Source organism: Macaca nemestrina, chromosome 1, assembly GCF_043159975.1.
Source record: "Macaca nemestrina isolate mMacNem1 chromosome 1, mMacNem.hap1, whole genome shotgun sequence".
Taxonomy (NCBI): Eukaryota; Metazoa; Chordata; class Mammalia; order Primates; family Cercopithecidae; genus Macaca; species Macaca nemestrina.
Genome location: NC_092125.1, coordinates 86,480,265 through 86,495,378, shown reverse-complemented (window position 1 = coordinate 86,495,378; position 15,114 = coordinate 86,480,265). Strand labels below are relative to the sequence as shown.

Here is a 15,114-nt window from a genome sequence, read left to right as displayed (position 1 = left end):
CTTCATCCCATGACCTGTGCACCCAAAACCCAGAGGCGGGCATTTGTGCAGACAGAGCAGGCTCCCAACGAATCCTGCAGCCTCCCTCAAGGTATAGAAAAGGGAAGCACAAGTGCTCAGAGAGGACAGAAGACACCCCTGTTTCTTCTCCTTTCTCTCACACCCCAGACCATGCAGGTGTGAACAACTAAACTGATAAAGGAAACACTCTGTCTAGTCACAATGGCTTACTCCTGTAATTCCAGCACTTTGGGAGGCCAAGGTGGGTGGATCATTTGAGGTCAGGAGTTCAAGACCAGCCTGGCCACATGGTGAAACCCTACCTCTACTAAAAATACAAAAATTAGCCAGATGTGGCCAGGCACAGTGGCTCACGCCTGTAATACTAGCACTTTAGGAGGCTGAGGCGGATGGATCACCTGAGGTGAGGGGTTCAAGATCAGCCTGGCTAACATGGCAAAACCCGGCCTCTACTAAAAACAAAAATTAGCCAGGCGTGGTGGTGCATGCCTGTAATCCCAGCTACTTGGGAGGCTGAGACAGGAGAATCACTTGAATCTGGGAGGCGGAGGTTGCAGGGAGCCAAGATCGCGCCACTGCACTCCAGGCTGGGCAACAGAGTGAGACCCTGTCTCGGTTAAAAAAAAAAAAATTATCCAGGTGTGGTGGCAGGTGCCTGTAGTCCCAGCTACTTGGGAGGCTGAGGCAGGAGAATCACTTGAACCTGGGAGGTGGAGGTTGCAGTGAGCCAAGATGGTGCCACTGAGTGACAGAGTGAGATTCCATCTCAAAAAAAAAAAAAAAAAAAAAAAAAAGAAAACACTCCTCTTGAATGGAAGGGGTTCTGATCTCAAGAAAGCAGGGTAAGCACTGCTGATTTTTTTTTCTCTGTCCTCCTGGCGCTCAGCTCTGGCACATACAGTTGCAACCATAAGAACAGTATCAGGGCAGCAAACACAAAGCTCCAGTTTTTTGTTTGTAGAACTGAAAATGAAGCCCCAAGAAAGCAGAAAGTCCTGGAGAGGGTCCTGGAAAGGGAGACTCTCGAGAAATATAACATAAAGTTGTTCAGGAACTCCAGGGCTCCCCCTAGAGGCACACGTCACTGAACTCGGGACAAACCATTGCCCACACATGATCACAGAAGGTGCACAGACAGGACAGATCAAACCGCTCAGGCTTTGAAGACATCAACCCACAGAAGTCAACCAGGCTGATTTCCAGCTTAAAAAAAAATCAACATTACCCTATGATGTAAAGGAGACCTGAAGTCAAGTAACATAGTCTTCAAAACACCCAGCACACCATCTGAAATTACTGGGCATAGGAAGAATCAAGTAGCATGCACATGAAAAGATTACTAACAGATACCACTGTCAAGATGACACCAGTACTGGAATTATCTGACAATTTTCAAGCAGCTAATACAAAAATGCTTCAACAAGTAAAAGCAAATACCCTTGAAAGGAATGGGAACATTAAAAAGTCTCAGCAAAGAAACAGAAGATACAAAGAAGAACTGAGTGGAAAGTTTATAAGAAGAAAAGACAGTAATTGAAATAATTCAATGTATAGGCTCAATAATTGAATATGAATAACAGAAGTAAGTTAGTGAAATTGAAGACAGGTCAATAGAAATTATCCAATACAAGCAACAGAGAGAAAGGGATTTAAAACAAAACAACAACAACAACAACAAAAAAAAAAAAAAAAAAAAAAAAAACAGAGCTTCAGGGACCTGTAAGATGATTCTGAAAGATCTAACATCGAAGTCATTATCCCTAGAAGCAGAAGATAAAATATAGTTCAGAAACAATCATCTGAAGAAATAATGACTAAAAATCTCCTAAATCTGGAAGAAGACATAAAACAGATTAAAAGAATTTGGCAAGCCCCAAACAGAATAAACCCAAAAAAAATTCCACACCCACATGTATCATTTTAAATGAGTTAAAAATTAAAGAAAAAATTTTTGAAAGCAGGCAGAGAAGACCAACACATTATTTGTAGGGGAACAGTTTGAATGACTGTTAATTTCTCACTCTCTGTGTGTGTGTGTGTGTGTGTGTGTGTGTGTGTGTGTGTGTGTGTGTGTGTATAAAGTCATGATGTTGTACAGCTTAAATATATTCAATCTTTATTTGTCAATTAAATATTTTTTTAATCATGGAGGCCAGAAGGAAGTGGAACATTTTTTCAAGTGCTAAAAGAAAAGAGGCATCAACCCAGAATTCTCAATCGACCAAAAATATCTTTCAAGAATGAAGGTGAAATAGACACATTCTGAATAAAGGAAAACTAAGAAAATACATCAATGGCAGAGCTGCTCTAAAAGAATTGCTAAAGGATGTCCTTCAGACAGAAGTGAAATGATGTCTCAGGGAAACTTGCAACAGCAGGAATGAGGGAATGGTTACAGAAATGCTGAACATCTAGGCAAATAAAACAGACTATATTCCTCCTCTTGAGTTCTTTAAAATAAATTTTATAGTTAAAAAAAATTATATTATCTGATGAGGTTTCCAATGAATGTAGAGATAATACATAAGATAACTACCATAATAACTTAAAGGTCAGGGAGTAAAAGAGACCTATGTATGTGATGGTAGGAGTTCTGTATTCCAGCGGAGGTGATAAAATACTGATCTCAAGTAGATGATGAAGAGTTAAGTATGTTAAGTGCAGTCCCTGGGTGACCAAAAAAAATCACAATAGATAAATTAAAAAGAAATACTAAAAAAAAAAAAAAAAAAAAAAAAAATTCGAAATAACCCAAAACGGGCAGAAAAGTTGAAACAGAAGAACCAAAAAAAGAGGGGAAAAACGGAAAAACGTAATAAAATAGTCAACCTGGATCCAAACGTATTAATCACAACATAAATGAAAAAGGACTAAACACATCCATAGTAGCACAGAGATTATCAGTTGGAAAATAGTGAGCCAACTACATATTATCTACAAGAAACTCACTTCCAATATAATGATACGGGCAGGTTCAAAGTACAAGAATGGCAAAATACATGTAATACAAACACTAATAACACAAGTCTGCAGTGTTTGTTCATATTAATATCAAACAATGAAAATTTCAGAACAAAGAAAATTACCAGGGAGAAAGAGGGACATTACATAGGGATAAAGATGTCAATTTGCAAAGAAGACAAAATGATCTTCACAATGGAACTTCGAAACACATGCTGCAAAAATCGACAGCACTGAAAGTAAAACAGACAAATCCACAATCATGGCTGAGGATTTCACTCTTCTCTTAATAACTGATAAAACTGGCAGACAGAAAAGCATCAAGGATACAGATGAACTGAACCATGAGCCACCATGACCTAAGTGACACTGGTAAGATCTACCCAACAACAGCAGAAAACACATTCCTTTCCAGAACACATAGAATGTTCGCCCACCTAGGACATATTCTGGTTCATGAAATAAATTTAAGAGAATTGAAATGTTTCGAAGTTATGTTATCTGATCAAAATGGAATTAGACTACAAATCAATAACAGAAAGGTAATAGTAAAATCTCTGAACACATGGAAATTAAGCATACTTCTGAATAATCCACACATTTAAGAGGCAGTATCAAGGGACATTAGAAATTATCTTCAACTGGACAACAATGAAAATACCACATCAGGGCCGGGCGTGGTGGCTCACGCCTGTAATCCCAGCCCTTTGGGAGGCTGAGGCGGGCGGATCACCTGAGGTCAGGAGTTCAAGATCAACCTGGCCAACATGGTGAAACCCTGTCTCTACTAAAAATACAAAAATTAGCTGTGCATGGTGGCAAGCGCCTGTAATCCCAGCTACACAGGAGGCTGAGGCAGGAGAATCACTTGAATCTGGGAGGTGGAGGTTGCAGTGAGCTGAGATCGTGCCATCACACTCCAGCCTAGGGGATAAGAGCAAGACTTCGTCTCCAAAAAAAAAGAAAAGAAAGAAAGAAAGAAAATACCACACCAGAATGTTTGTGATAAAGCTAAAGCAGTGCTTAGAGAAAAAATTGCTGTATGAAATATTTATATTAGCAAGAAGTACTTCAATCAGCAAACTAATAGTCTACCTTAAGAAATTAGGAAAAGAAGAGCAAAACAAACCCAGAGCAAGAAGGACGGAAATAAAGATAAAAGCAGAAATCAATAACATTGATGAAAATAGAGAAAATCAATGAAACCTAAAGCTGGTTCCTTGAAAAGATCAATAAAACTGACAAACCTCTACCAAGACAAAGAAAAAAAGAGAGAGCAAAGACAAACTAACAATATCAGTAATGAAACAAGGGTATCCCTGCAGACCCTACAGACACTATGGTAATAAGGAAACACTACAAACAACTCCATGCACCATGCACATAAATTAAATCCATTTGATCAAATGGACCAATTCCTCAGAAACCACAAATTACCAATACTCACCCAAGATGAAATAGACAACTTGTACAGTCCCACAGCTATTAAATTGTCTTGCTGATTTAAATATTCCACAAAAAGAAATCTCTAGGCCAAGATGGCTTTACTTGCTTTGTCAATGAAATAACTTAAAAAGACATTTTAAAAGTAACAGAAATAATATCAATTCTACACAATATCTTCTTGAAAACAGAAGAGAAGGGGAATGCTTTCCACTCCATTTTTTTGAGGACAGCGTTACCCTGATATCAAAACCACACAAAGACAGTATATGAAAACCACAAACTAAAATTCTCCATTAACATAAAAATAAAAATACTCAGCAACATATCAGCCAACTGAATCCAGTATGTAAAAAGAATAACACACCCCAAACACAAACACAAACACATCCCAAGAATGCGAGGCTGGTTCAATATTCAAAAACCCCTGGCAGAGATGTCAGCAAAAATGACAAAATAATAACTTCTGAAAAACCTCTCCTCCACAAAAGAAAGAAAAGCACTGGCCAAAAACATATGTTGGAATCAACTTTTCAGAAGTCTGAAAATTAATCAAAGACTTGCAGCAATCTGGGGAGCATTCATCCAAGAAAAACCAGTGCATCTCAGTAAGAACAGCTAGATGTGTGGTGTTTTAACTCGCCCAACTCTTAAACCTACCAGCCTCCAGCTCTGAGATAACTGTGAAAACCGACAGTCCACAATCAGGATGAAGACCAGCACCCTGGCGACCAGCACCCTGGCATCCAGCAGAGAAGGCCATTCCTAGAGCACTGTCATTATTTCACCAGTTTAGTAGCTCCCTGGAAAAACTGCTCACCACAGCTGCATTTATTTGACCTGAGTAGTTCACCCGGTGCAAAGGTATTTTCGCCAGAAGCATTTGTTGAAAAAATATCAGAGGTAATTACAAACACCATGACTGCTTGAAGCAGTGGAGAATGGTTGCAATGAACAATAATCTAATCAAAAGTCTCCAGCCTAAAAGGAAATGCTGGAGAACAAGACATCCACAGGAGGCTTTGGAAAGATCCAACAACACACTCCTGGGCACAGAGAGGGTCATACATATCCAGAGGCTGTGTGAACACTCAGGAAACATCTGAGAAGACCTAACACTCACACAGCTGGCTAGCCTTGAGGTTCTGTGAGGCCAGAAGTAAAGGCACAGGTAGAGCTGTCGTCTGCCTAGCTGTGTTGAATGCATGGGCCAATTCCCACAAAGAGGCCCCAAAGACAGAGAGACTTATTGTTGGAGACATCTAGTAAAATCACTGTTCTAATCATCAGCTGGCCAATAAGCTCACTGAGCAGAGGCTTCAGTGGCCACTCACGATAAGGAACACAGACTTTAAAGAATTAGTTCAGAAAAGTCACTAAACATACACAAACAAAAGCAACAGAAACAGCAACAAAAATTAACAGCATCTGTGATATGCTGTGATATATACATCCAATGGAACACTATTCAGCCATAAAAAGTAATGAAGCACTGGAACATGTTACGCACAACTTGGATGAATCTTGAAAAGTTTACACAAAGTAAAAGAACCAGATACAAGGGACGCATATTGCAAGATTTCTATTACATGAAGTAACCAGAACAAACGAATCTATAGAGACAACGAGCAAAATGTGGGGTGGCCAGATGATGGGGGGAGGGAAGAATGTAAAGGAATAACCCAATGACTATGGGGTGTTCTGGTGAAAATTTTCTGATGAAAAATTTTGAAACTAGACAGAGGTGGTGGTTGCACAACATTGAGAATGCATTAAATGCCACTGAAGTGTACACTTCAAAATGGTTAACTGTATGTTATGTGAATTTCAGCTCAATTATAAAACTAATTCTTAATTAAAAAGTCATTATCCGTCTGTCTATAAGACATACACTTTAGAGCCAAAGACGCAAACAGGTGGAAGGCTTAAAGATGCTCCATAAACCATAGCAGCCAAAAGAGAGCAGGAACGGCTCCCAAATGCCAGGCAAGGCAGACCCCGAAACCAAACCGCCAGAAGAAACAAACAACACTACACACTGTGAAAGGGCCAATCTCTCAATAAGATATCACAATTATAAACATATACTCACCTAAAGCAGAGGGCAATATATGAGAAGCAAAAATCAACAGAATTACAAAAAGAAAAAATGTCTACAATATTGGAGACTTCAATACCCCACTTTCAATAATAGAATGACTAGAAAAAAGATCTATTAAAACCAAGAGGACTGAACAATGCTATAAATCAACTAGACCTAACTGATTTATATGGTCAGCCCTCCAAATTCACAGGTTCCACGTGTGCAGATTCAGCCAACCGAGGATCAAAAATATTCTGGAAAAAAAATGATGACACAACAATAAAAGTAATATACATTTTTAGAAATATATATAACAACTATTTATATAACATTTACATTGTATTAGGTACTATGAGTAATCTAGAGATGATTTAAAACATAAAGAAGGATGTGCGTAGGTTATATGCAAACACTACACCATTCTATATAAGGAACTTGATGATCCATGGATTTTGGTATCTACAGGAGTCCTGGAACCTATCCCCCACAGGGAACACTGTATAGAATATTCCAATCAACAAAAGACTGTATAGAATATTCCAACCAACAGGAGAAAAATACACATTTTCCTCAAGTGTGTATGGAACACTGTCCAGGATAGACCATCTATTAGGCCACAAAATAAGTGTCAATACATTTTTATGAGTTGAAGTCAGACAAAGTATCTTCTCTGACCATGATGGAATAAAGCTAGAAAATGGAAAGAAAACTGTAAAATACATAAATATGTGGAAATAAAGCAACACACTTTTAAAAAAGAAATTAAAAGAAAAATTAGAAAATACTTTAAGATGAATGAAAATGAAAACACAACATACCAAAACTACAGGATGCAGTGAAAGCACTGCTCGGGGGACATGCACAGCTGTAAATGCCTACACTTTAAAAAGAAGAAACGTCCCAAAGTAGGAAGTAAAACTGTCTCTATTCAGAGACAGCATGATCTTGTGTACAAAAAATCCTCAGGAATTCACAAAAGAACTATTAGAGCTAATCAACAAGTTCAACAAGGTTGCAGGATACAAGACCAACATATAAAAGTCAATTCTATTTCTGTACCTTAGCAATGGCACTCCAAAACTGAAATTACGAAAACAGTTCCAAGGAGAGTAGCATCCAAAATATTAACTACTTAGCAATAAATTTACAAAGGAACTGCAAACTTTATATGTTGACAATTAGAAAACACCATTGAAAGAAATCTTAAAAGACCCAGATAAACAGAAATGTATCCCATACTCATGGATTAGAAGAAATGACAATACTCCCCAAATTGATCTACACATTCAATGTAAACCCTATTAAAATCCCACCTACCGGCCGGGCGCGGTGGCTCAAGCCTGTAATCCCAGCACTTTGGGAGGCCGAGACGGGCGGATCACGAGGTCAGGAGATCGAGACTATCCTGGCTAACATGGTGAAACCCCATCTCTACTAAAAAATACAAAAAACTAGCCAGGCGAGGTGGCGGGCGCCTGTAGTCCCAGCTACTCGGGAGGCTGAGGCAGGAGAATGGCGTGAACCCGGGAGGCGGAGCTTGCAGTGAGCTGAGATCCGGCCACTGCACTCCAGCCTGGGCGACAGAGCGAGACTCCGTCTCAAAAAAAAAAAAAAAAAAAAAAAATCCCACCTACCTTTTTTCCAAAATTTGAAAAGCTGATTCTAAAATTCATATGGAAATGCAGCAGACCTTGAATAACCAAAACAATCTTGAAAAAACACAAAGTTGGAAAATTCACACTTTCTAATTTCAAAACTTACTACAAAAATATGGTAATCAAGACTGTGGTATTGACATAAGGATAAACTTAGAAGTCAATAGAATTGGAATAGAATTGAGAATCCTGAAATAAACCCTTTACATTTATGGTCAAGGGTGCCAAGAAAATTCAATGGTGAAAAATGTCTTCAACAAATGATGCTAGAACAACTGGATTTCCACATGCAAATGATGAAGGTGGACCACTATTTCACATCATATTCAGAAATTAACTTAAAATGGATCAAAGTCCTAAATGTAAGAGCTAAAACTACTAAAATCTTAGAAGAAAACAGAGGTGTATATCTCATGACCTTGGATTGGGCAATGGTTTCTTAGGAATGACACCTAACACACAAGCAACAAAAGAGGATAAATTAAGCTTTATTAAGAAAATATTTCTTTTTTAGACAGGGTCTCACTCTGTTGCCCAGGCTGGAGTAAAGTGGTGCAATCATAGCTCACTGCAGCTTCAATCTCCTAGGTTCAAGCAATCCTCCCACCTCAGCCTCCCAAGTAGGTGGGATTACAGGCACACATCACTATGTCCAGACTAAACTTTATCAAAATTAAAAGCTTCATGTAGCAAAAGACATAATCAAAAAAAAATGAATGAAAGAAAATATTTGCAAATCATTTATCAGAAAAAAAGGTCTAGCATCATGGTCGGGCATGGTGGCTCATGCCTGTAATCCCAGCACTTTGGGAGGCCGAGGTGGGTGGATCACTTGAGGTGAGGAGTTCAAGACCAGCTTGGCCAACATGGCGAAACCCCATCTCTACCAAAAATACAAAAATTAGCTGGGTGTGGTGGTGCCCACCTGTAGTCCTAGCTCCTCAGGAGGCTAAGATGGGAGGATTGCTTGATCCTAGGAGTTCAATGCTGCAGTGAACCATGATCACACCACTGCATTCCAGCTTGGGCAATAGAGTGAGATCCTGACTCTTAAAAAAAGAATAAATAAAATATAAATAAATAAATGGAAAACAAGAAGAGTTGGTGAGGATGTAGAGAAACTGGAACCTTCATACATTGCTGATTGAAGAATGTAAAATGGTGCAGCCACTCTAGAAAACAGTCTGACAGTTCCTTACTAAGATAAATAATATTACCGTATGACCTGGCAACCCTACTCTTTAGGTATCTACTCAAGAGAACTGACAACATACATTCACACAAAAGCCTGCATACAAATGTTTATAGTAGTATTATGTACAGTTGCCAGAGTGGGAACAATTCAAATGCCTGTCCACCGATGCATAGATAAACAAAATGTGATCTGTTCATACAATGGAATGTGACTCAGCTATGAAAAGGAAGTACTGATACATGTTACAACATGATAAGCCTTGAAAACATCATGCCCAGTGAAAAAAGACAGACATAAAAGGCCACACATTATATGATTCTGTTTAAATGAAATGTCCAGAACAGGCAAATCCAGGGAGACAGAAAGCACGTTAGTGGTTGCTAAGTGCTGAGGGGAAGGGGAATGGGGAGTGACTACAAAGGGGCATAGAGTTTCTTTTAGGGTTGATGAAAATGTTCTGGAATTAGACTGTGGTGTGGTTGTGCAACCTAGAAACCACCAAATCGTACACTATAAAAGGGTGAATTTTATGTTACGTGAATTACGTACTTTAAAAAATCAATCAGGTCTGGTGCAGTGGTTCATTCCTATAATCCCAGCACTTTGGGAAGCTGAGCTGTGAGGATTGCTTGAGCCCAGAAGTTTGAGATAAGCCTGGGCAACATAGCAAGACCCTATCTCTACAAACAAAAAATTGAGAAAATTAGCCAGGTATGGTGGCACGTGCCTATAGTTCCAGCTACTCAGGAGGCTGAGGTGGGAGGATTGCTTGAGCCCAGGCGGTCAAGGCTGCAGTGAGTCATGGTCACACCACTGCACTCCAGTCTGGGTGACACAACAGGACCCTATCTCAAAAACCAAACAAATAAAAGGTGCCGGCAGGTTCAGCTGCCTGGTGAGGGCTGTTCTCTGCCTCCAAGACAGCGCATTATTGCTGTGTCTCACATGGGAGACAGGATGGAAGTGGTGAACTCGCCCTTTTATAATCGAAGGGTACTCATCCATTTACGAGGGTGGAGCTTTCGATGCCTAATCACCTCCCAAAGGCCCCCTCTTAATACTGTTGCTCAGGGGACTAAGTTTCAACATGAACTGTGGAGGGGACACAACATTCCAAGAATAGCAGATGGGCATGATACAATATGTTAAGAAGTCAATTTAACAAAAGCATTTACGCAGAGAACACGCTAGCCTGCCAGTACTGCCTTTGGGGTAAAACCCTGAGAGCGACACAAAACCTAGCTCCCACATTCTCACTGCTATGGTTGGAATGTCTGTGGCCCCCAAAATTCCCACGTTGACATCCTTATCCCCAAGGTCATGGTGTTAGAAGGAGGAGCCTTTAGGAGGCAGTTGGGTCATGAATGAGATGAATGCCCTTATAAAAGAAACTCCAAAAGCTCCCTCATCCCTTCCACTGTGAAGACTCAGCGAGAAGGCATCTTCTATGAACCAGGAAGTGGCCTCACCAGACACCGAATCTGCTGACACCTTACTCTTGGACTTCTGCAAGCAGCACACTTCACACTTCTGTGGATTCTGAGCTACCCAGGCTATGGTGCTCTGCTCTAGCAGCCCTCATGGACTGAGGCACTTGCTGAACATCAGCATTCCTCTGTGTGGCCACACAGGACCCCTGGCCCATGCTGTAGACATTGTCTGCTTCTCTACCTGGTGCACAAATGTGACAGAGCCCGCAGATGTGCAAGCCTGGGCCCCCTAGTGTCTGAGTCATGTGTCACCCCAGGGGTAAAAACAGCAGCAGGAAGACGAGATGAAGCAATTAGTGTAGCCCCTGCCAAGCACCATCTCATGTTCATCCCCTCTCCTGCCCTCAGAGCCGGGTACACTTGGGATCCGCATTTTACAGACAGGGAAACAGGCTGGATGAGCCACTGCCACTGAGACCTTTCCAGAGACCCTGGTGCCCACTCTGCTGGTAGCTAGTGCCTCTGAGCTCCTGCAGCCTGGCACACCTCCATCCCCTCCCACCCCGCACCACGGCCCTCTGGGGTGAAGGCCTGCCAGTGTCTACACCACCAGGCTGGCCGTGCCCTCCTTCCTTGACCTATTTATCCCCCAAAATCCAATCCCAGCAGCTATAATTCACAGTGCCCTGCACAGGCACAGTCCCCAGATGCCATAATAATGACTCCCATGTTGTAGATGAGGAAACTGAGGCATAGAGAGGCCAACTGTCTGAGTTTATGGGGGCTGCCATAAGAGCTCACCACAAGATAAGTGGCTCAGAATGACAGAAAATCATCCTTTTACGGTTCTGGAGGCCAGAAGTTTGAGATCAAGGTGTAGCAGGGCTGTGCTCCCTCAGGAGGCTCTAGGGGAGGACCCACCTTGCCTCTCCCAGCTCCTAGGGGCTCCTGGCATCTCTGGGCTTGCGGCCGCATCGCTCCAGTGTCAGCCTCCATCTCTCATGGTTGCCTCCTCTGTATGTGTCTCCCAGTCTGTCTAAGGACACTGTCACTGGACTCAGGGCCCACCCTAGTCCATGACCTCATCACAAGGTGCCTCACTTAATTACATCTGCAAAGACCCTGTTTCCAAATAAGGCCCCATTCTGAGGTTCCAGGTGGATGTGAATTTGGGGATGAAACAATATCAACAACTCGCCCAAGGTCACTCAGCAGACAGACAGGAATGAGACACAAGTGGCAGTCTGACCCCACACACACGCCGATCCCACCGCCAGCCTGCCTCAGAAAGAGGTGGAAACCCAAGCTATGGGGTATGAGCTGCGGGGCCAGTCCCAGGCCAGCTTCTCCCACCACAGGTCCACCTCCTCCTCCTCCACGTTCCCCTGCCAAGGCTGTAAGGCCAGGGGCACATTCTCCAGGTTACCTGGAGCTGAGCATGGCTGCAAGACCCCACCAAGTCAAGGAGGCATGGGGGTTGATGTGCTCCCTACTTCAAGAAAAGTTTTTGTTTTCCAAACAGAAGAGACAGCCAGAAACATCCACAACGAGGGAGGCAGTGCCCAAACACTAAATCTAGGTGCTGCTGTGAAGGAAACCTGCAGATGGAATGAGGTCTCAAATCAGTTGACTTTAAGTTCCTCGAAAGGAAGATGATCTTGGGTGGGCTGGACCTAATCAGGTGAGGCCATAAATGGGAGGAGTCTCTTCCCTGGCAAAAGAGATTTGAAGTCTGAGAGTGACATGACACAAGGGAGATTATCCATTACTGGCCTGATGACGAAGGCCACATGGCAAAGAATGAGGTGGCCTCTAGGATATGACAGCAGCTCCCTGGCTGACAGCCAGCCAAGAAATAGGGCCTTGGACCCATGGGCTCACAGACCCACAATTGCAAGGAATTGAATTCTGCCAACAACTTGGGTAAGCTAGAAACAGGAACCAAGAGAACTAATCAGCAGGCACCTGACTTCAGCTTCTGAGACCCTGAACAGAGAACCCCGGCACACCATGCCTGTACTTCTGACTTACAGAACTGTGAGATACTCAGTGAGCATTGTTTCAAGCCATTAAGTTGGTGGTAATTTGTTGCAAAGCAGTTAAAAAAATAAGCAGAAAACAAAAAAACTAATACACACCCTTTCTACATCTTCCCATCTTGAATATGATGGCTGGAGCTATGGAAGCCACCTTGTGACCATGAGGCAAGCATTTGAAAGAAAAAGATACCATGTTCAGGATGGCAGAGAATTAAACAGAGCCCATGTCCTTGTGATAAACTGTTAAAAAGGTTGTGATGACTCAAGATGCCCTGGGTGCACAATGTTCTACAACAGGACATGCCACTCCCCCACTGACAGTAGGGTCTACTTCCCTACACCCAAGTTCCTGCAGACTAGGCTGGCCTTATGCTTAGCTTTGAGCAACAGAACATGGGGGAAAGTAACACTCTGGGAGTCCTGAGAACCCAGGTTAACAAGGCTCATAGTTTCTACCATTCCCTAGGAGAAGAATCCAGTCACCATGGAAAGAAGCCCAAAAAGAGAGTGACCACGGAGGAAAGAATGAGGTTGCAGGCATGGGAGTGAGGCCAGCTGACACCAGAAGAAGAGACAGGCCTATCATCCTGGCCATCCGCCATCCACTGGAGCCATCCCAGCTTAGACCTTGGTCAGGTGCACCAATGAGGCCAGTCAGATCCCCCAGCCCCAGCCAACACCACATGAAGCACAGATGAGCCACCCCTGCTGAGCCCTGACCAAATTCTCAACCTGTAGAATGGTGAGAGGTAAACTGATCATTCTTTCAGGCCTCTAAGTTTGGAGTGATCTGTTACTCAGCAGCAGATAACTAGCTGAAACAGGCCCTTAGGAGGCCGCCAAGACTGTCCCAGCCTATGCTGAAACACTGCCCCCAGGCCTGCTCCCATGAGATGCTCAAATGTCTGCTCGATCAACTGACCTTTGACGTCCAGATGGAAGGACAGCCGCTGGCCCCCAGCCTCACAGACGTACTCCCCGGCATCCGCCTGGCCTGCCTGCTGCACAACCAGCTTTCGCGTGCAGCCTGTGGCCTCCATGCGCACTTTCGAGCTGGAGCTCAGCTTCTTCCCATCCTTGTACCACATCACTTCTGTCTGGGCCTGGGCCACCTTGCAGCTCAGTGTGGCACTGGCTCCTGCCTCTGCCTGCAGCTTCCTGTGTGCCAGCTGCTCCTTGGCAAACACCACCTTGGGCTCTGGGGATGGACAGGGAAGGATGCACAGTCAGAGACTCCAGCGCACAGAAACTGAAGTTTCAGATGCAGAGGCTGCTCAGGCTGGAGCCCACTGATGACGGGCTGTCTGTGGCCCATGAACAGTGGCCTCACCAACCGCCAGCCAGAGGGTTTGAACAAGAGAGAACACATATTGGAAGCTTCAAGCATCAGCATGGGGAAGAATTTCCCAAGGCCCATCAGCAACATGTAGCAGATACTCTGGAGTCCAAACATTCCGTAACGCCTTAGAAAAAAGCACCACCCTGGCAGAGTTCCCCTTTGAAAGGAAAAGCTGCTGGTACTGTGTGAAACACCCACATCATGCCCTTGGCACTTACGAAAACTCTGCCTGAGAACCCAGAAAGCCTGGAGAAATAGCAAACACAGACACCCTCTTGGGTTCACGCTGAAAATCACAGGACATGTGGGAACCTCTCTCCCACAAAACCATGACCCAAACAGACCATCCCCTGGCCACTTCTCCCCTGGTTTGCACTAAAGCCAGAGCTGCTCTGTATCTGTCTGGGGTTTCCCTCAACACAGAGAGGAAACTCATACATCGAAAAATTGCTTATGAGGCCAGGCACAGTGGCTCATGCCTATAATCCTAGCACTTCGGGAGGGCAAGCTGGATGGATCACTTGAGCTCAGGAGTTCAAGACCAGCCAGGACAACATAGTGAGACCCTGTCTCTACAAAAAATTAAAAAATTAGTTGAGCACGGTGGTATGCGAGTACCCAGCTCCTCATGAGGCAGAGGTGGGAGGATTGCTTGAGCCTGGGAGGTCAAAGCCGCAGTAAGCCCTGATTGCACCACTGCACTCCAGCCTGGGCAACAGAACAAAATCCTGTCTCTAAAAACGAAAATCCCTTATGCTACCTCTTAACTAGGATAACATGTACACATAGTGATATGCACAGATCTGGTGCACAATTCTATGAGTTCTCACAGATATGTGCACCTACGTAACCCACACCCCACACTCACACAGCTCCCAGTTGCCTCCCCTACAAAAGCGACCACCATTCTCATTCCTAACCGTAGAACCTGTCTTCAAACTTTGAATA

At 43.2% G+C, this 15,114-nt stretch overlaps 1 protein-coding gene across 28 annotated transcripts in view; it reads right to left on the bottom strand.

The window, feature by feature from the left end:
• Nucleotides 1-15,114, bottom strand: part of LOC105499675 (obscurin, cytoskeletal calmodulin and titin-interacting RhoGEF) — a 166,334-nt gene that overhangs the window by 135,922 nt on the left and 15,298 nt on the right. For 27 of the 28 annotated variants that reach the window (XM_071081777.1, XM_071081828.1, XM_071081836.1 and 24 more), the window contains one exon: nucleotides 13,750-14,025. The exons of the other annotated variant lie outside the window; for it this stretch is intronic. In XM_071081777.1, the coding sequence (XP_070937878.1) occupies nucleotides 13,750-14,025 (276 nt within the window). The remainder of the gene's footprint in view (nucleotides 1-13,749; nucleotides 14,026-15,114) is intronic. 28 annotated transcript variants of the gene reach the window in all.